Source organism: Alligator mississippiensis, chromosome 3 (genome assembly GCF_030867095.1).
Source record: "Alligator mississippiensis isolate rAllMis1 chromosome 3, rAllMis1, whole genome shotgun sequence".
Classification (NCBI taxonomy): domain Eukaryota; kingdom Metazoa; phylum Chordata; order Crocodylia; family Alligatoridae; genus Alligator; species Alligator mississippiensis.
Genome location: NC_081826.1, coordinates 190078046 through 190098375, shown reverse-complemented (window position 1 = coordinate 190098375; position 20330 = coordinate 190078046). Strand labels below are relative to the sequence as shown.

General features: G+C 42.7%; 1 protein-coding gene across 1 annotated transcript in view; it reads left to right on the top strand.

Moving 5' to 3' along the window:
* SLC1A1 (solute carrier family 1 member 1) overlaps positions 1-19072 on the top strand; it is a 92199-nt gene extending 73127 nt beyond the window's left edge. The window contains exons 8-12 of the mRNA XM_019478189.2: positions 1020-1127; positions 6176-6298; positions 7017-7211; positions 8098-8232; positions 15876-19072. Coding sequence (XP_019333734.1) covers positions 1020-1127; positions 6176-6298; positions 7017-7211; positions 8098-8232; positions 15876-16122 — 808 coding nt within the window. The 3' untranslated portion in view covers positions 16123-19072. The remainder of the gene's footprint in view (positions 1-1019; positions 1128-6175; positions 6299-7016; positions 7212-8097; positions 8233-15875) is intronic.
* The last annotated feature ends 1258 nt before the right edge of the window (positions 19073-20330 follow it).

Here is a 20330-nt window from a genome sequence, read left to right as displayed (position 1 = left end):
CCGCTCAGGCGATGGGTGAGGGGGGCCAGTGGGAGCACAGGTGCTCCACCTGTGAGCACCGGCCAAGGAGTGGGAGCAGTCAGCCCAAGGGGGATCCCCCCATCCCATTGGTGAGATTGGCCATGGGGGGAGCCCCACCCCGCCCGGTTGCTGACTGGTACTGGTGGCACCAGTCACCCAAGCCAGGTGGAGCACTTTACATTTCTCAGTGTTGAACTTCATCTGGTTCCGACTCGCTCAGTTTGCCAGCCTGTCTCGATCTGCCTGCATCTGTAGCCTATCTTCAAGTGTGACCATGCTTCCCCATAATTTGGTGTCATCCATGAACTTGGATGTGGGGGTGAAGAGTTCCCTGGCCAAATCATTGATAAAGATGCTGAAAAGTACTGGACCAAGCACTGACCCCCGCGGGACACCACTGGCCACTTCTTGCCAGGACAATGTTCATTAGGAATCTCTGGGCCCTACCCTGCATCCAGCTTTGTATACTATACCAAGTTCTATACTCTGTTCTACAATGCAAAAATTAGTGCATTGTCCTGCTATTTGAAAATGCCTAAAGTGATCCCAGCAAAGCTTACAGTTCTGCTCTCCCATCCACATCTCCCTGTGGGAAAAGGACGAATCCTACTTTTGCAAATACTTACATATGCAAACAAAGTTATGCACATGCAGAATCATTAGCAAGACTGGAACAGTGTGTGCACACCCTTTCTCACCTCTCCAAGCTCTGTTAATATAGTTGTTCTATGTTTCTGCTAATTTTATTCCAACACTTAAGTATACAAAAACCTGAAAGATTATTCAAATAACTTCTAGCATAGCCTTTCCTAAATTGACTATTCTGTTAAGAATTATTATCCCAAATTATTTTTCTAAAGTGATGAAAATAGGTTTTCGAAATTATAGAAAAAATAATAATTTTGTTATGCAAGAAATTATTTCTTAGCAAAATCTGTGCAACATTTCAGCACTACAAGAGGATTGGTTTTATAACTGAATTGTTTTTTGCCTTCTAGGTATATGCCATTTGGCATTCTCTTTTTGATTGCTGGGAAGATCATAGAAGTTGAGGACTGGGAAATCTTTCGCAAACTGGGTCTTTATATGGCTACAGTACTAAGCGGGTATGTCATTCCTTGAAGGTAAAATGTAAAATTTAGGCAATACGTCAACTACATTTAGGATCAGATGCAATGCAATTACATTTTAATTATCTACTACAAACCAGCCTTTTCTATGCCTAGATATAAAATGCTAGAAAATGATCTTTGAGGGGAGATCCCTATCTATAATTCTCATTTTAGGGTAGTTTATATTAGAAAAGTACTTTTTGCTGCAAAAAGTCATTCCCCTCGCAGCCTAAACAAAAAAAATGGGTTTCTGGTACTCAGTACTTCACCTCTGTTTTAGCTGGACTCTCAGCAGATAATAACATATTTTTCACATACAACATGCCCCAGAATATAATACACACCTTGCTTTTGAAAGGCAAGAATCAAGAAAACAAGAGATTTTCTTTGTAGTAAGTAACTGAGTTGCAGCAACTGGAAGCCAAGCCTACTCATTGTTTTCTCCCTCTGAAGTGCTGTAGATTTTCTGTTTCATCTGGTGAGAGGCCAGACCTGCTCTTACTGTATTTCTTGCATATAATGAACACTCCAATTTCCAGCAGCTTGTTTTTTGAGGGAAAAGACATGCTGTATGTGAGAAAAGACAGTATTTACCTCCACTAAATACAGCAAAGATTGGAGTCCTGGGAGAGAAGGGTTGTGCTATGGGGAGCCACCCCCAACAAGCTGCTGTGGTGATTGGAGTTTACCAGCCCATGGAAAAGGTTGTAGCACTCTCCCCAATTCTGGAAGATCTTTGGCAACCTGTGAGAGGTCACGGGGATCTGCACCTCTATACTAGATGAAATCTCTAGTAGTTTATCCAGAGGGGGAGTAGTAAGTGATACACAAGCAGCAGCTTAGCCCCACATCCACACCAAACAGGTGATTTGCATTCTGTGCAAATGGATTTGGGGCTATGATTTGGGTCACTGGCTCTTCAAGACAAGAAGAGCTGACAAAGTCACAAAGGCTTTAATCTGGGGCAGTTCTTAAAAAGAATAGAGAAGTCTATTCTAGGCCCCGTGACTCTGCAAAAGGATCTTTGTGGGTAGACTCTTGGGCCTATCTTAACCCTTTTGCAGGTCCGGGGCTCTAGCAAGGACAGTTTAATTGCTGTAAACAATTATACCTTGTAATAGATAATATACAGCTGTGAAGAATATCCCACAAAGAAACCTTTTAGAAAGATAAATACATATGTACAGCACCATTAAATTAAATGCATTTAATTTTCTGCTTTCAGTGCAGTGAAGCATAACACCGAGACTGTCTGGGTTCACTGCCTTAAGCCTCTGCTCTTAAAATTCCTTGAGCATGCTGAGGATTTATACATGGTTTGTTTAAAAGCCAGATCCAAAGCACTTGAGAGCTTCTCCCCCCCACCCCACCCCCTTTTTTACATATGTATGCTGTTCTTCAAAAGCAGCTCACAAGTTTCCTGACAAATGAACAGAGGAAGGGGTCACACTTGTTTTCTTAACACAGACCTTCCCAAACTGGGCAGGGAAATATATTATTTAAATATTCAGAAAAAATATAAAAAAATATATAATGGTCATTATTTCAAAGTATTTTTCAATATTGTGTATATTAATATGTCTGGACTAGAAAGCAATAATACAAAAACATTCACATTAATGGTTGTTGTTCAAAATGTAATGACTGTGAAAGTTAAAGCTTTATTACAGATTCAGAAATAAAATATTTGATCATGGTAATAGTTCAAATATTACCCTGAGGAAATCTACCACTTTTGTACTAGTGTAATATGTAATCTTTCAAACACATCTCTCTTACAGCTCTACAGTTGGCGACCACCAGTACTCAAGTCCATTAAAATCTAATCCTCCTAATCTTAATTATAAACCAAACCACATGCAGAATGTAGGTAATCACATAAAGAAAGACACAGTGTTTAAGTGCCACATTTTTATGTTGCTAACAGTAGTTAGCTCAGAGGAAGAATTCATGAGATGAATATTACCACTGCCCTTTGATTTCAGTTTCATCTCTGGCAGTAAATATTATAATTATTTACATAGTAATAGTTATTTATTTGTAATGTGTCAGGACCACGTCTGCCTGGCTGCTGTACACATTAAAAAGTACAGTCCTCACCCTGGAGTCTTTACACTGTATAGTGAAATTTCTTTGCAGCCTCCATCCTCCTATTTAGAGAGTAGCAACGTACCCAAAGAGCATAGAAGGTCCCAAGGTACTACTTTGAAGACCAAGTGATAGAAAGAAAAGCAAGAAAGAAGGTAGGAATGTGAACATTTAATAATAAACCCATCTGGATCAGGGTAAAATGCTGTAATGAAGATGAGTAATAGTGTGTTATATGAACACAAGGAAAAGGAAAGAGAAAGGAAGCTAAATTAAGAGCTCCCAGCTCTTCAGCCTCTTGCTGAATAGGTGTTTACTCCCCAGGACTCCAACATGCTCTGTGCTTTTCTGCCGACAGCTGCTAGAGTACAGCAGCACCTTCTTGTCCCTGTAGCAGCTCACAGGAAGTTGTACAGAGAGCCATGCTCTAGCTACCATGGAGAAAGGTAAAGGGTAGCAAGCACATCCTCTGCATGGCTGAAGAGCAGGGAGAGAATATTATGATAAAGTACATGTAAGTGATGGTGGCAGTGAAAGCTAAAGACTACAGTAACTGGGGCTGAGGGAGGTGTCTTCTTGCACCCTTTGGCAGCCATGTATCCTTCCCAGGCCCTGTGTTGGTATCACACACTCTTGCCCATCTTCATTACAGCATTTTCCCCTGACCCAGCCGGGTTTTATTATTCAACTTTCCCGTTCCTACCTTCTTTTCTGTCTTTGTCACTTGCCGGCTCTTTTCCAGGAACTTTTCATTCCTCTGAATTTTCTATGACTGATGTTTTCTACCCTATTGATCTCTTTGGGCTTAATCCGGTGTTTGCAGAGTACCCTCCCCACTTTCTGCATTTTCTAGTAATGCTCAAACCCAGGCAATGAGAACGCCTCATTCTTTTGCCTGTCACTTGCTGAAAGGAATTGTAGAGCCTATACTATTCCCATCACCAACTAATACTTTATACATATAGATAAATGTATTTCCACAACAGTAAAGAGAGACAAAACACTTCAATTAGTAGTCACTTGAGAATCACTAGTTTTGTAAGTCATGTACGCATTTCTGAAATTTTATCTTCAGCTGCTTTTTGTTAAAAGACCTGACACCAGACCATTACACTCTCTCCATTTTCCCTTTATTTGCTTGGGAGAATTTTGGGGAGTCTAATATCTCTCTGCATATGATTGCAAAGACCCCGATTTCAAACCAGATAACTGCCTGGTTCATCAGCTTTTGTAAACGCAACTGTTCTATCAAGTTTGACTGAAAGAGGCAAAGCTACATTAGTTTTATTTTTCAAATTTGTACTGTATCAGGGTCTGCCGTTATTTGAACTGTTATCAATTTTTTCCCCGATTATAATTCAAGTCCCTCCCCGTATTACAAACTAAGATTTCCTGCCACCCATGGTTTTAGCCCTCAGAATTTCCTGACACTTCCAGTCTGCTAACTAAAGCAAACTATCACATAACACAGTAAAAACTTAGATGTCACGGGTTTAAAAAATATTTCCGTCTCAGGAGACAGAAAACTAGACTATTTTGCATCCTGCTATGTTACATGCCTGATTTTTGGCAGAACACATGGTTCCAGACTTCACCAATATTTTTATCTACTGCTCTGGGATTATAAAACACTGTTACAACTCACTCATGTTCCCAAGAACATCCTGTGAGGGCAGAACAAAAGTTCCAAGGTTGCACGTGCCACATTTTGGAGCTGCATATCACCCAAACCCCTGCCAGGCTTCAGTGATTCTTATTTGTGAGGAGCTGCTGCTTCTGCAATATCCTGCGACTTTCAAATCCAGGGCATATTTCACAGTCCTCTCATGAACATTTCACTTCAAATATATTTACAATAAGCAATGCGTCACCGGCCTCAGTGCTCGCAAAGCAGCTGCAGCACACATATTTACAATCCCTATGCTCACATGAATGCACGTATGCTAGCAAGGACAGTAATTAATGCTTAAGGCCAAATTCTTCCTTTAGGGACATGCCCACAATGCTAATTAATTTCAGCAGGAGCTGTTCACTTCCTGAGGAGAGAATTTGGCTTTTAGAATCTTACCAATGCAAACAACGTACGCTAAGCAACAGCACTGAACAACAACCCAGCATCTAACAATGTCCAATATTGTACAACAACATTTTTCTCATTCACATCAGTTTAAACAAGAATAACTTAGCTGACTTTAATGTGATTAGTTTGGTTAATAATGTAACAGAGTGGAATTTGGGTCATTACATTTGAATTAATGTAAATGATTTCCCACAACACAGAAATGCAGTTCAGAGGTGGATGCAATCAAACCTATTATGAAAGCCTCTAAATTCCATCGGTTCCAATAATGGGCCACATCTCTTTGTATCCCCAATCAGGTGACAGTACTAAAGGTGATAAAATAAAGGTTCATACATTTTTTAATGTTCATTTACTTTTGGGGATGTGGCTTAGAATATTTTGGATCTTAAAATTTATTCCTAATTCTGCTACTCCCTAAAAATATTATTCATGTATTTTTTCTTGACTTATTCAAGTGGACTTTGCTTCTAATATTAATTAGCTTATCTCATTTTATGTTCCTATTTGGAAACAGATAGTGACAAAAAAGCCTTAGAGAAGAAGAGCACACAGCAACTGCTGAAGCTTCCTTAGCCTGACGAAGGGTTTTTGAACCCGAAAGCTTGCTTAATAACTATTCTCCAACCATTTGGGTTGGTCTAATAAAAGATATCAAATTCACCCAAGGAACCTTGTCTGCCTTAAAGAAGAAGATAATCTTTCCCTAACATATGATGAGCATATGTTCCCTTGGAATACAATTGTCACTGCAGTGAATGCTTGTTGTACACATGTATTTGAGGACAGAACTGGACATTAGTTAACAACAACTCATTTGGATCAGGAGACAAAATAAATCTAATGACTTAAAAGAGTCTGTTTTCTTTTTCAGACTTGCAATCCATTCTGTTGTAATTCTGCCACTGATCTACTTAATAACAGTAAGGAAAAACCCTTTTCGATTTGCCATTGGGATGGCTCAGGCACTTCTGACAGCCCTCATGATCTCCTCCAGGTAATCAGAATAAATATTGTTTTCCTCTGGCATTAATATCTGTTGCAATGATTTTACTGCTGTTTATATTCCACATCCTGAAATATTAAATCCATTGGGTGCAAGTCCAAGAGAAATATTGCATTTGTAAGTATCATCTTTATAATGCTGACTGCTGAGGATTTACATCAGTGCTGCTGATACGAGTGTTTCTCCTAGTAGTGTAACTTGGGGTGGACAAGCAGGACACATCCTCTGGGTACTGCCTAAGGATTTCTTAGATTTCATAAACATTAGGGCTGGAAGGGACCTCACAAGATCATTGGGTACAGCCCCCCGCCCAAAGGACAAGAAAGGAGTGCCAGGGAGAGGGGTGCCCATTGACAATGGGGTAAAATTCCTTCCTGACTCCAAATATGATTAGTTTTGTCAGTTAGCTCACTGCTAACAGACCCTCTGAAGCTAAATGTTTTCACTGTTTCTATGACTATACCAACTGTGAAGGGTTTATTTAAGGATAATTAAAGCTAAGTCATTTTTTCCAAAAATCAGAAGGGATAGGAAAGACCATTTCACTGTAAGGGCCTAACTCTGTGCTTCTATAACCTGTGCACAACACTCCTGATCATTTAAGAACAGTTTTCAACCCTACACTTAGACACTCAAAATAAAAGTAGACTAGACTGATAAAAAGAACAGGTATTCTACTTGCATGCATATTTGTTTATCTACCACCCAGCTCAGCAACTTTGCCTGTCACCTTCCGCTGTGCAGAAGACAAGAACTATGTCGACAAAAGGATTACCAGATTTGTTTTACCAGTTGGAGCAACAATCAACATGGATGGAACAGCACTTTATGAAGCAGTGGCCGCAGTGTTTATTGCGCAGCTCAATGACTTGGAATTGGATGTTGGCCAAATAGTTACTATTAGGTGAGGATCATCAGAGCTCAAGTTTTGTCTCTTTTTTGTTAATGAGTTGTGGATTCACTTCAGGCACCCTTGGGGAATCCTGCTGATTTCACAGTTGTCAGCCGTGTGCGGCAAAGGGTAACCTCTCATCTCTTGTGCAAAGGTTAACAAACAGGTCTTGCCCACGGGACCTATATAGGGACAGAAGGTAGGGGATGAGGGGCCAAGGCATGGAACGGTGTGTGGCCATGTTGCATCTGGAATTGTGACTACTAGGTTCAGCAGCAGTAGAAGCTTGCAGCACAGCCCAAATTCCACATTTTGTCCAGCATATACTTTTCAGTCCCATTGCTCATGTTCTCATTCCTCCTAAGTCTCCCCTCTGTGTTAGTGTAGAGCAGTGATCAGCAATATTTTCCAGCAGTGGGCCAAAATGGCCCAGCTCACATCTGAAGTGAGGTGGTGCCAGGACCTAACTGTTGCTGCCACCACTTATACCCCACACCCAGCTGCAGCATAGCTCTCCACTGCCTGCTTGTCCAGCTGTAGCATAATGCAATGTCATACCAGCAAAGCCCCTGCCACCAAATCCTGCCAAAGTCTCAGCTCCACAGATTGGCTCCAATAGTTCTGCAGTCCGGATCTAGCCCACGAGCCATAGGTTGCCAACCCCTGGTTTAAAGGCTCTAAAGCATAGTAAAGAGATATGTACCTGCTCCCTCATACAACAGATGCATCTCAGTTGCTTGGGCTGCTAGCCTTGTTTGTCTGCCCAGGAAGGAGACACGATCAGCTCCTCAATAGCATAAGCTGCTCTAATAGCCTGCCCCAGAGTCCTGTGCGGATTGTGCTTCAGGAGGACAACAGATTCCCTAACTACCTTTCTACTTACGTTTTTTGGATTCAGTGTCACGGCGACAGCAGCCAGCATCGGAGCAGCAGGTGTCCCCCAAGCTGGACTCGTCACCATGGTGATTGTACTGAGTGCAGTCGGGCTGCCAGCTGAAGATGTTACCTTGATCATAGCAGTTGACTGGCTTCTGTAAGTTTAGTAACTTGAGTATTTAAGTAATGTACTGTAATAACGTATTTTCTAAATGGTGAATGAATGTCTGTGACCAGGAGATAGGATAAGAAGTTGATGCAGTGGCTTGGGAGGACTGTCAGAGGCAGGCATGGATGACCATAGCACCAGACTGGTTCAGTTTATTATTGAAAGAAATACTAGCTGAGCCTTGAGGGATGAAGCCAGAGGAATCACATTGGCTGCCTATACACATGCTCAGGGGTGGGGGATCTTTTTAATTAGAGTGGTTCCCAGAGAGGCACTCCAATTAAAATACTGCAGTGTCATATGTATTAAGCCCCCATGCAGTTAAAAATGGCTGCTGGACACTAACTAAAACTTGTTGAATGAGCTTTAGTTAAAAAAGTGCCCCCGTGGCCATTTTGAAATACAGAGGAGCTTAAAACACATGATGCTGCGGGGATGCTAGAGCATTCTACTTGGAATGCGCCGGAGCATGTGTATAGACAGTCACCATGCAGGAAGAGAGTGAGTAGCCTTAGATTCACAGGTGATAGTGACCTATCAGCACTGACCAAGTCATTTTTAAAACACAAGTGTTAAAGTACTAGAAAAATAGTACCTCAGAGAGGTTTAAGCTCACCCCATAAATTATTCCACCTTAGGATCATTAGGCAGCTTGCTCGCAATAAGGAAATGCAAGCCACAAATAGAACGTTTTAGCAGAGCACTACAAAACAAATAGTTTAAAAGAAAATCACTGAGATGGGCTCAGTAAGTTCTAAGCAGAGACAGCTCTGGGCAGATACTCAAAGCACAATCACAAAGGGCTCTGCCATCACAGCTGCACTCCTGACCTGTTCCCCAATTTACAAGAGCCACACAGGGACCCCACCAAACATATCATCCAGCATATGCCACAACAAATATGCCATTTTTCCCCGATTTCCCCTTCCAGCTCCTCCATAACTTTCCAGTCCTGTTATGCGTTCTTTCAGGGCCGACGCAATGATCTCTGGGTGTCTGGGACATCATCTTTAAGAGTCGGCTTACTCCAGCAAAAGTGCCTCAAAAGCTTTAGCTTCGCTTACTTAGACATGTTTTGGGCTCCCCTTATTGCTTCAGGTGCTAAGCAGAACAAGGAAGTAGAGAATAAACAACCATGGCACCAGGGAAGCTCTGAGATGTGGGAGGTAAGGGACTGCAGTGCAGGCAAGAAAACCCTCAGTTTGGTGTGGACCTGCAGTGTTAGGTGGAGCAGATCATTTTTTCTGTACTCCAGGGTCTCCATTTCTGATGCGAGAAGAGTAGCGTTGCCTACCTGTATAAAAGGTTTTAAAGACATGCAGGTGAAATCTTCTGAGAATTACAGTTCTCAAAAAGAAAACAGAAATGGGCAGTAGGAAAAACTTTGATCTGAGCCACCTCATTTTGTGCACACACTTGCTCTTCCTGTGTGTCAGAGTTTCTCATCTGATGGCTGTCAGATTTACAACAGGATAGACAACACAGATAGAATGTCTCCAGAGTCCTGCTGGATGTCAACTGCCCTAACATGGCCATATGCTCTTCTGAAGTTCTGCATCAACATCCACAAAGTGGGTTAATAAATGGAGAGCAGTGGAACACTCTCACTAAGACGCTGTCCAGACGTGGAAAGTTTATGAATGCTACCTGTGTCATCATGGCCTGTGCCGCCTTGTTTTCTGGGAGCAGTGAACACTTCAGAGTAGAACAAGAAATCTGACTGTGGCTAGTTCTATGAATCCCCATTTGAGGCCTGCTTATCATCAGGGATCCTAGTTTTCGCTATAAAAATAAATCTCAAATTTTCTGATTTAAAAAAATAACACAAACTCCAAATTTTTCCATGATTAAAATATATATATTATGAGGAGCTGGCCTCAAATGGGGATTTATTATATATACATTAGTGGTGTTTTGTTTTAAATCAAAGAAAAAATGGATTTTAGGGTTGTTTTTTTTTAAATCAGAGCATTTGGGATTAGTGAATATAAAATAAATTGCTCAGCCATAGGATAGTACTTGTCCTGGACAGTACTATCCTACAGTAGAATTAATTAATTTACTGCACCCTAATATAGATGCACATGTAGACAGTGACACTTTACTATCGAGCTAATTAGTCAACTGCAGTAAAGCATGTGTGTGTGCAGATGCACCCACTGAATCAGAAGTGGAAAATAAAGAACAGATGAGGGAAGCTGTGGCTTCTTTTTTCCTCTTACCTGATGACTCCTAGTCACTCCTGCATCCTACCTCCTGGAGGATTCCAAAGACTTCTAAAGGATGGCAGGTCACAGAGGATGCCTTTGTATCCAGATTCAGGTAAAAAGGAGTTATACAAACTCTGAAGTTCTACAACAGGCCCTTATTCACCAAAATCTTTGTGGTAGAAGTCTATGCGAGTAGGAGGGGGACTAAGAGGCTTTGGACTCACTGGCTCGCACTCAGAGCAGGAGGTTCAATAGTCTTTGATGACCCTTTAAATCCCAACCAAAAGAATCAGGCTAGTATCCACGTCTGAGTTTTCTCTCTCCTCAGGTGCCTTGATCCTGGTATATCACGGGCCAGTTTTAAATCAGATTCCACTACCCCTTTGGAACAAAGAGCTAAGTCTGACAGGCTCCTTTCACCTGGTCCGTAGTGACCCTTCTGAGAAGATCATCTAGCTCCAAATGGAGGAACTGGGAATTCTGTACCCAGTCTGTTATTACTCCACTTGCTCATACAGTGGGCTAAACACAGGGTCCTCTTTGAACCCTGGACAAAATATTTTGAGACTCCAGATCTGCTTTTACGGGTAAAGAGAGGTCCTCCAGCCATTAGGGTAGTTCCATGTCACTTTGGACCCTGGTGCCTTTTCCTGACCTTTGTGCCAAATTTTCCTTGAGCCTCTTGCATCTTCCTCATGACATGATGATGACCTCAGTGCAACTCCAACCCATCCCCAAATAATTCAGGATCCCAAAAAGGGGAGATTTTCTCCAGCCTTTCCTCTCAGAGGGTCCTGTAGGTCATCCTACGCCCTTCTCCCATCATGCTTCAAGAGGAGGCAGAAAGGGCCCCAGTCCCAGCCCAAGACCACCAGAGTGTGACACTAAGAGACTGTAGCTTCTAACTCTTCTGTCTTTCCCCTAACAGTCAGAATGACCCTAGTCACCGAGTAAGGCTGACCATCCACATGTATGCAACCCACATACACTGCCTGGCCTTATAGAGGCTCAAGTTCAATAAGCTGTTCTCTTACAAGAGTCTGACCAGACCCTGACTCTACCAACCCCAGAACTGGGATTCCCTCTGCTACTCCACATTACATACTGTACATACCCGTGTAGATCTACACATTTTCCTCCTATCCGAGGCACAGCAGAAGGAAAATCACATTGCCTACCCACCCCACAGGTGAAACGAATTAGGTACTGCTTCTCTGTCAGCATCTCCTCCCTTGGGGGTGGGGGCCTCTGTCCCTACTTCCCAACCCCCAGAAGGAGGAAACACTCCAACCTGGCCCCATACTTATCCCAGTCCAACACTGGGGTCTCGAGTTGCCTAGTGTTTCACAGTCCCCGTTAATTTTCATTTAATTTTCGTATTGCCTTCTTTAAGGCAGCCACCCAATAGTGGCATACCTGTTCCCAGGGTTCTTATAGTAGGATCCAGCAAAGCTGCTCCGAGGATAATATTCCAAGTATTTCCTGAGAGATCAGACCTCTGGTTTTAACCACTGAGAGTAGTAGGCATCTCAGAGTCACTGGGCTACTGTCCTGTGACAAGATTCAGGGCCAGAGATTTTCTGCTATCAGCAGTAGGCCTCTTCACTTAAGCCTAGCCAGTCTCAAATGGCAAACAGAAGAATATATAGTCATTGGCCCCACACACACCTAAGGCTTGGTAAATGCCTCTTAATTAGCAGTGAGCTAGGGAGCCAGCCCTATCTATAATTGGCATGTGGCCAATTATAGACCTCAACTAGCCTCCCAGAAGTTTCTTAAAATGCTTCTTGGTCATCTGCAGGCCCCATTTTATTGAGGACTCCACCATCTCTTGTAGGCACAACCCTGTACCCACCTTGCTCTTCTCAGTCCAGAAGTACAGACAGAATTGCTGCTGATCTTGAAAATCTCACTGCTGAGCCAGGAAGCACTGAGGCTGCTGTTCCAGGCAAGCAATCTCTGTTTCCAGGTAGCTGTGCCATCTCCTGCCCACAATCTCCAGCACATGTGAGCTGGTCATGCCTTCTGCAATCTGGATTATTAAAAGTCAAAGCAGTAACATAGCCAGGGGAGGGAGGGAGGGAGGTATGAGTGGAGCACCAGCCTCAAATGCTGACTTAGATGTGCCAGTATGACCCCTTTCCCCAGAAGTCTTTACTGCGGCAGGAGCAGCCCTGCGCTGCACAGCCGTAGGAGCCAGACACACTACAGGGCATGGGGCTGTGCCTGTCTGGGGAAGGGAGGCAGAATGACCCCTTCTGCCTGGGGGAAATCAAACGGGGTACTAAGAGGGGCCCCCAGAAAGCCCACAGTGCTGCCTGTCTACCAGCAGCAGCAGCCCAAGCCCATATTGCTTCAGGAATTACTGCCAGAATGAGAAGAGTCAGACAGGTAAGACTCCCTCCTCTTCTCCCACACCCACCCCTTATTTCTACTGGTTGACATAATTCCCCACTGCCTCTACCTCGGGCATAGAAAGAGCTTGTTATACCCTTGAGTCACAGCCACACCTCTTCCAGGGTTCAAAACAACAGGTCTTCAACACAAAATATTCAGGCCACTCTGCCTACTGCATTCAACAAAGGAAATCCAAAGAAAATACCTCGCCCCTTGCGGTTTAGGCCTCAATCGTTCTCTAGCTCCCCCATCTCTTAGTAACAACTGCTCCTTTCCATGACTGATCTTCTCCATAAGGACAACTGTGAAAGTTTGAAGGCTACAATATATTAAGGCTGGAATTTAGTTAAGCTCTTGCTGAGAGCTGCGTAGGTCACTTCAGAGATAGCAGCCTGTTCCTTATACCTCATATGGGACAAGAGTGCCATTTCAGTATTTAGACTCTCTATAGAACGTTTTAGCAGAGCACTACAAAACAAATAGTTTAAAAGAAAATCACTGAGTTGTTACTAAGAGCTAGTTAAATGAGGAAACGGAAACTGGCCAGCATACCACATAACTATGGATACATCTACACCGTAACAGACCCCTGAGCAGAATCCTGTCCGGGAATGCTTAAAAAGGGCCCTATCTGAGAAAGATTCATAGATGTTAGGGTCGGAAGGGACCTCAGCAGATCGAGTCCGACCCCCTGCATAAGCAGGAAAGAGTGCTGGGTCTAGATGACCCCAGCTAGATACTCATCATGCTCCAGGAAATCAATAATCCATTAAATGGATCCAAGGAGCCATTAATTTTCTGTGTGATACGTGGCCATGGTTATGGTTATAAGTAATATATAGAAGCAATCTATTCACACCTTAAGTCACACCCCTTAAAAAGCCTGAGTATTCAGGCAGTCTCATTTCAAATTCTGACCTAAAGATACTTTTCAAATAAAGGATTTTTTGGTGTGTAAAGCAAATTAAAGGTTAATTTTATACAGCAGGAATCACTGTCAGAACATTTAGCACCTCAGCAGATGGAACATACACTAGGAAGCCATGTAGTTTATTAACACTTTTACTTACATACTTATTGCCTAAAATGTATCATTTTACACCCTGACATAGTTACTCACTAACAATCCTGTACGTTGTTACAGAAAGACCTGAAATTCCCCAGGGTTCTGGAGCGGAAAATGGTACAATGGAATGACAACTTTACATTTTCCCTGTTCCTGCTCCATTCCCTGCCCCAGTCCTATGGTTCAAGCACTGCTAAATGACAAACTTTTGTCATACCTCTGCCAAGAGGTAGAAGATTTGGGAACCGGCAAGTCAGCTTCCAATTTGAATAAAAACACTCAGTGGCACAGAAACTAAGTATTTCTCAGTGGGTGCATCTGCATGTGCAAATGTTGCTGGGTGTGTTTATTCCAGCGTAAATGACTCTGCAGTAAAGACACCCTGGGCAGGAGTGTACATGTACACACATTTGGGAGCAGATTTGTTCACCACCCTTTTCTGTCCCCCTGCAGTAGCTGGGGGGTAGCTCTAGGCTCTCCCCCCCCCCCCCCCCCAAGTGCTAACCCTGAGGTTGGCAGGGAGCATGAGACCAGAAAGAGTCTGCTCCAGTGCATGTAATTACAGACAGTGCTGTAATTACAGACAGAGCTTGCTCCCTGCCCCCAGGAGCTGCCTGCTGCCAGGGCAGGCTCTGGTGGCAGGGGATAATGCCCCCCTGCCCTGACAGCAGGGAGCTCCTAGCCCCAGCTCCCCAACTGGGGGCAGGGAGCTTGGAAAGAGCTCCGGGGGTGGGAAAGGTCCCTGTCAGCCATCTACACATGCCTTACTGTACAGTAATTACTCGGCAGTTAATTTGCTACTTGCATTTGCAGGTAGCAAATTAACTGCCAAGTAGAGCAAATTACTGTGCAGTAAAAGCCTGTCTATGTAGACAGTGATGCTTACTAAGCAGTAATTTGCTGTACTGCACAGGAAGCATCTTGTGTACATGCCCCCAGTGTAGTTTTACCTACAAAGTACACACTGGGCCTTAAACAGAGGTAGTTAAACAGCACATACATTTCCTTCTATCAGGAATCTCAGCAAAATTACCAGTGCCCATTTCCCGGGGAGCAACTCTCCCCAAGAATTGAATGAGCAAACTCTCCTCCTGTTCACTACAGGTCCCTCCAAAAAGAAACAAAACCATCAGCAATACAACATATCTACAAAATCAGAGCAGTGCTCCCATGGAAAGTATTTGGAGATACAGTTAGTCATGTTTCTCTGAAGTCAGACAGAAGGCAGGGCAGGGTAACACCTTAGAGTTATAAAAGAATTGGTCTAGGGTGCCTACATGTGCCGAAAGGCTGCTCTGACCCAATGCAATTACAGCGCAGTAGACCTGACTCAATTAATCAAGTCTGCTGGAGCATGCTAATTAGCGCTCCGGCCAGCCTCTACATCTAATGCATCAGCATCCCTATGCTTCAAAATGGCGGTGGAAGCACGTCAAAGCTCATTTGATGAGTTTTAGATAAAGTGCCCCCACCGACATTTTGAAACGTGGGGACAGAGATATACGAGATGCTTTGGGCACTTTAACTAGAACAGAGCTGCTCTAATTAAAGCATCTCCCCCACCACGCCCAGAGCACATGTAAAAACACCCTAAGGTGCCACCCTGGCCTGCTTTCTGTATGACAAGAATGTGTAAATCTGTGTGTCATAGTGCCACCTTGTGACTTCTGTAACAACAAAACTGCAATGTGATCTAAACTTTCTAAATAGGCCCTTTATAATGTTATTATTCCATGCTCCGTCAAACAACATGGCCTATAGAAAAGACAATGAAAAGTCTGCTGTTCATTACTACCCCAATAAAAAATCAACAGTAACACCAATTAGTTAAGTGTCTACTGTAGTGATTTAATTTTAAACCCAATAAACATGATTTTTAAAATTTAAACAGGAAGCAAGTTTCTAGCAAGGCCTATCCCAGAAATGTTAACCTGTCTGACTGTATTTTTATGCCATAGAGACCGATTCAGAACAATGGTGAATGTCCTTGGAGATGCCTTTGGTGCAGGGATTGTGGAGAAGCTCTCCAAAAGAGAGCTGGAGCAGATGGATGTTACTTCTGAAGTCAACATAGTCAATCCTTTTGCTTTGGAAACAACAATACTTGATAATGATGACACAGAGACTAAGAAATCCTATATCAATGGAGGTTTTGCTGTAGATAAATCTGACACCATATCATTTACCCAGACATCGCAGTTCTAAAGCCTGTGTCTTTCAGAAGACACAGGAACACTGAAGGACATCAGCATATGTGAAATCTCTTAGGAAGCTAAAGAATAATTAAGAAAATATTAATGACAAACTTGAGTGTCTTTGATTTGATACACAGACTTCTGATTTTTCCCCACTATTCGGATTCACAACAGCTGGTACTTGTGGGCAGGTTGATAAGATGGCAAGCTGTAAAATATGTAATTTTTTTTAATTGTGTAATATTGTGGAGGTATTGAAATTCCTCTTGGGAATCAGCATGCTCATAAGATGGATGTTAGAACCAGGACAGTGAAGTGGAGGAAATGCGCTTTTCTCAGGCATAGTGCAGTGTCTCGCATCTCTTTTCCATTCCACCACACACTGCATGGAAAGTCCTTTTAGTACTTTTGCCTTTCACAGTTTAAAAAATGACATGGTACTCCAAATGCCTACTGTAACTTGATAATGTGCCAAATAGTTCATTTCTGAAGCCCATTTGAATACCACAGGGGCAGACTGTTTCAGTATGGAAACTGACCAGAACGTTCCTGCAATAAGTGTGCTAATATTTATGGGATTTTATTTTTCTTTAAGCATTATGGGCATTGGAAGTTAATAGTCAAGGAAGAAATGACAACATTACATATTTAAGTTTTTTCCACATGAATTGCCAGTGAACAAAACTGAACTTAAAATATGAAACAAATTGCTACATTTTTTTAACTTGAAGAATTATTGCAAAGTGAAACTGTCTGCCAACTTAAGTCCACTTTGATGGCTTATTAGTGCATTTCCACTAGAGGCAGAAATTAATCAGCTTCAGTATTGTATTTCTCTTATTCTAGCCTAATATTTATCAGCCCCAGGGCAGGCAAAAGTCATGAAGATAAAAATAGACTGCACAGCTATCTGTAGTGACTTCCAGATATTTTCTGCTGAGAAGAATAAATAGTATCCAGTATATATGAAGCACACCTTTCTTCTAGAAAGAGGTCACTGGCTAGTTAAGCTTTTTACACAAACTAGTTGGTTTCAGTGTGTCATAGAAAATTAGGGTTGGAAGGGACCTCAGGAGGTCATCTAATCCAACCCCCTGCTCCAAGCAGAACCAGCCCCAACTAGATCCTCTCAGCCAAAGTTTTGTCTAGTGGGGTCTTGAAAACCTCCAAGGATGGAGATTCCACCGCCTCTCTGAGTAACCTGTTCCAGTCTTTTACTACCCTCCTGGTGAGAAAATTCTTCCTAGTATCTAACCTAAGCTTCCCTTACTGCAACTTGAGACCATTGCTCCTTGGTCTATCATCTGCCACCACCATTGGCGACATGTAGGGGGTGCACATAGGTGCACATGCACCCCCAAACATGGCGGTTCACCCCCTACGAAAAGGCGCTGCCGACACTGCTGGCAGTGCCTGTGGGCAGTCACCGCCTGCCCCTCCCCGCCCCCCGCCGCCAACAGCACTGCGGATACCTGCGGAAGCTCCATGCTTACCACCGCCACACTCCCGCTGCCTGCACCACCATGGCCCTCCAGCCGCCAGTATCATGAGACGTTCATGGCCACCACTGAGAACAGTCTGGCCCCATCCTTTGTAACCCCCCTTCAGGTAGTTGAAGGCTATTAAATCCCCCCTCGGTCTTCTCTTCTCTAGACAAAACAAGCCCTGTTCCTTCAGCCTCTCCTCATAAGTCAGGTGCCCCAGCCCCCAGACCATTTTTGTTGCCCTCTACTGGATTCTCTCCAATTTGTCCACATCCTTTCTGCAGTGGAGGGCCCAAAACTGAACACAGTACTCCAGATGTGGCCTCACTAGTGCAGAATAGAGGGGAATAATCACCTCCCTTGACCTAATGGCAACACAGCTACCAATGCAGCCCAGTATGCCGGTAGCAACAAGGGCACACTGTTGGCTCATATTCAGCTTATTGTCCACTGTAACCCCCAGGTCCTTTCCTGCAGAGCTGCTGCCCAGCCAGTCAGCCCCCTGCCTGTAGCGGTGCGTGGGATTGTTCCGTCCTAAGTGGAGAACTTTGCACTTGTCCTTGTTGAACCTCATGAGATTTCTTTTGGCCCAATCCCCCAATTTGTCTAGGTCACTCTGAATCCTAGCCCTGTGACTCACCATGTAGACCAGAATATCAGTGCCAAACTACTTGCTATATCATACCATTTTATTAAATATTCATGGACTAAGGAAGTCCTATGTTCTGGTGATTTACCATAAACAGTAATCCCATTCTAAGCTTCTTCATGATCAAATTCCATAGAGTCAAGCATTTTAAACAATGCTGCATATGATATAGTGCGACATCATTCAGTCACTGTACAGAACAAACTTTTTTGCCTTGCACATCAATATCTACTCATCAGCCATCTGACTGTAAAAAACTGGAAATTCATACATGAGACTTTTTTGTAAATAGCTTGGGTATACATAAAATTGCACTTACATCTTATCAAAAAATGTTTGAATTCCTGCAGTGTTACAGAGTAAAATCAATCTTACACTTTTGTATTGAAGCAAATGAGGAAACGTGCCAAAGAAAACTAAGAAGAAAAGAAAAATATAATCCTTGCTGTAGATTTTGATAAATTGCACCTTAAAATTAATACGTCAATGAGATGTAATACTGTATGTACTTAAATTAAACATTGTAAACTATAATGCAGTGTCAATCTAAAGTAAAACTATTGGTATGTTTATACAAAATAAAGAAATGCACAAACTGAGGGGGGGGGGGGGAAATCAGTCTTTTACCTTGTGCAGAACTAGTATTAAAAGCTTCCTTTGTACAGCTTTACTAAAAGAAGGGGGAAAAAAACTTGCCAGTTCCAGAGCTGTCTATAAACTGTGCTTTGCTTTTTCTTTGCAGTCTATTTTTTTTTTGTAACCACCCTCTTATAATGTACTGTGGGTAGTGTTCTTATTGTGACCTAAATAAATACTTCTTTCTTTTATTCTTTCTTCACCTCACCACTCTCTCTCTCTCCATCTCTATGTGGAATGATTTATTTCTCCAATTATGACAAGAAGCAAGAGATAAACTGGTAATACATTACATCATTTTCACTATTGACTCACTTGTAGCTGTAAGAAATATGAATCTGTCTTCTCAATACAATAAACAGGATGTTTTCTCAGGGTGAGCTCAAGCCTGAGATTGCAGGCAAAACCCTTAAATATGGAGAGTCTGGGAAAATGGATTTTCCAATCAAACACATGGTGGATCATGATATTATATTATTATTACTTAGTGCTAGAGATCCCGGGCACCCGACTTGTGGCTGATACTACTAGAGATAAGTCACAGCACCTGCATGTGCTAATGATGTTACTGCTAACTCCAAGGGATGGCCTTCCTAACATGTTGGTTTGGTCACAATGGCAGCTTGCAGACATTAAAAACAAAAAACAGTGCTTTACTTTAAACTCTGTGTGCTCCCATGCTGAGCACAGTGCATGCCCAAAAGCAGCAACATGTTAGTTGGACCCAGCTCGCCCAATTTCTGTATAAATTGGGCATTTTAGTGGGGGTTTTGTTGGTACTTTTATCTAATAGCTGATTGAAGCTATTAGATTAAAGCATCAAAAAGCCTTGCTGAAGCTCCCAATCTGTACAGACGGTGCGGAGCCAGATCAAAGTAATGTGCTGCTTCTGGGAAAGCATGGATTTGGGGGATTTTGTTAACATCTTCAAGCAGCCAATGATTCTCAGTAGGTACCATCAAGTGTGGACCAAGCACTTACTTTAACCTCATGCAGACATCCCACAATGAACATTTTTTCCACTGCAGGCAGGGAGTATAGACTCTCCAGAGCTTCTTCGTAGATTTTGGCAATGCACAAAATGAAAACCTGTTGCTTCTGCTGTCTTAGACCCTTATAGGACTGAGGAAGTAGCCTCAGGGTTGGGTCCCACATTTTTCAAGTGGTATGTGTGGTTTTACCTACCAGTGTGAATGGGTGTCACTTTGTCAACATCTCACACAAGCCTTAGAACATTTCAGGCCATAGTGTCCAAATCTTGTGACACTGAAGGCCTCACTGGCAGGTCTCCAGGAAGAGGACTCATAGCTAACCATGATATACATTAATTTTATATAAATGTTGGAAGATAAAAACATGCATCCATTTAAGGATAAGAAATGCTGCTGGCCTGTACTTGTATATTCCTTGAAAAGAAGAGCACCTGCTCCTCATTGAAGCTAAAATCCC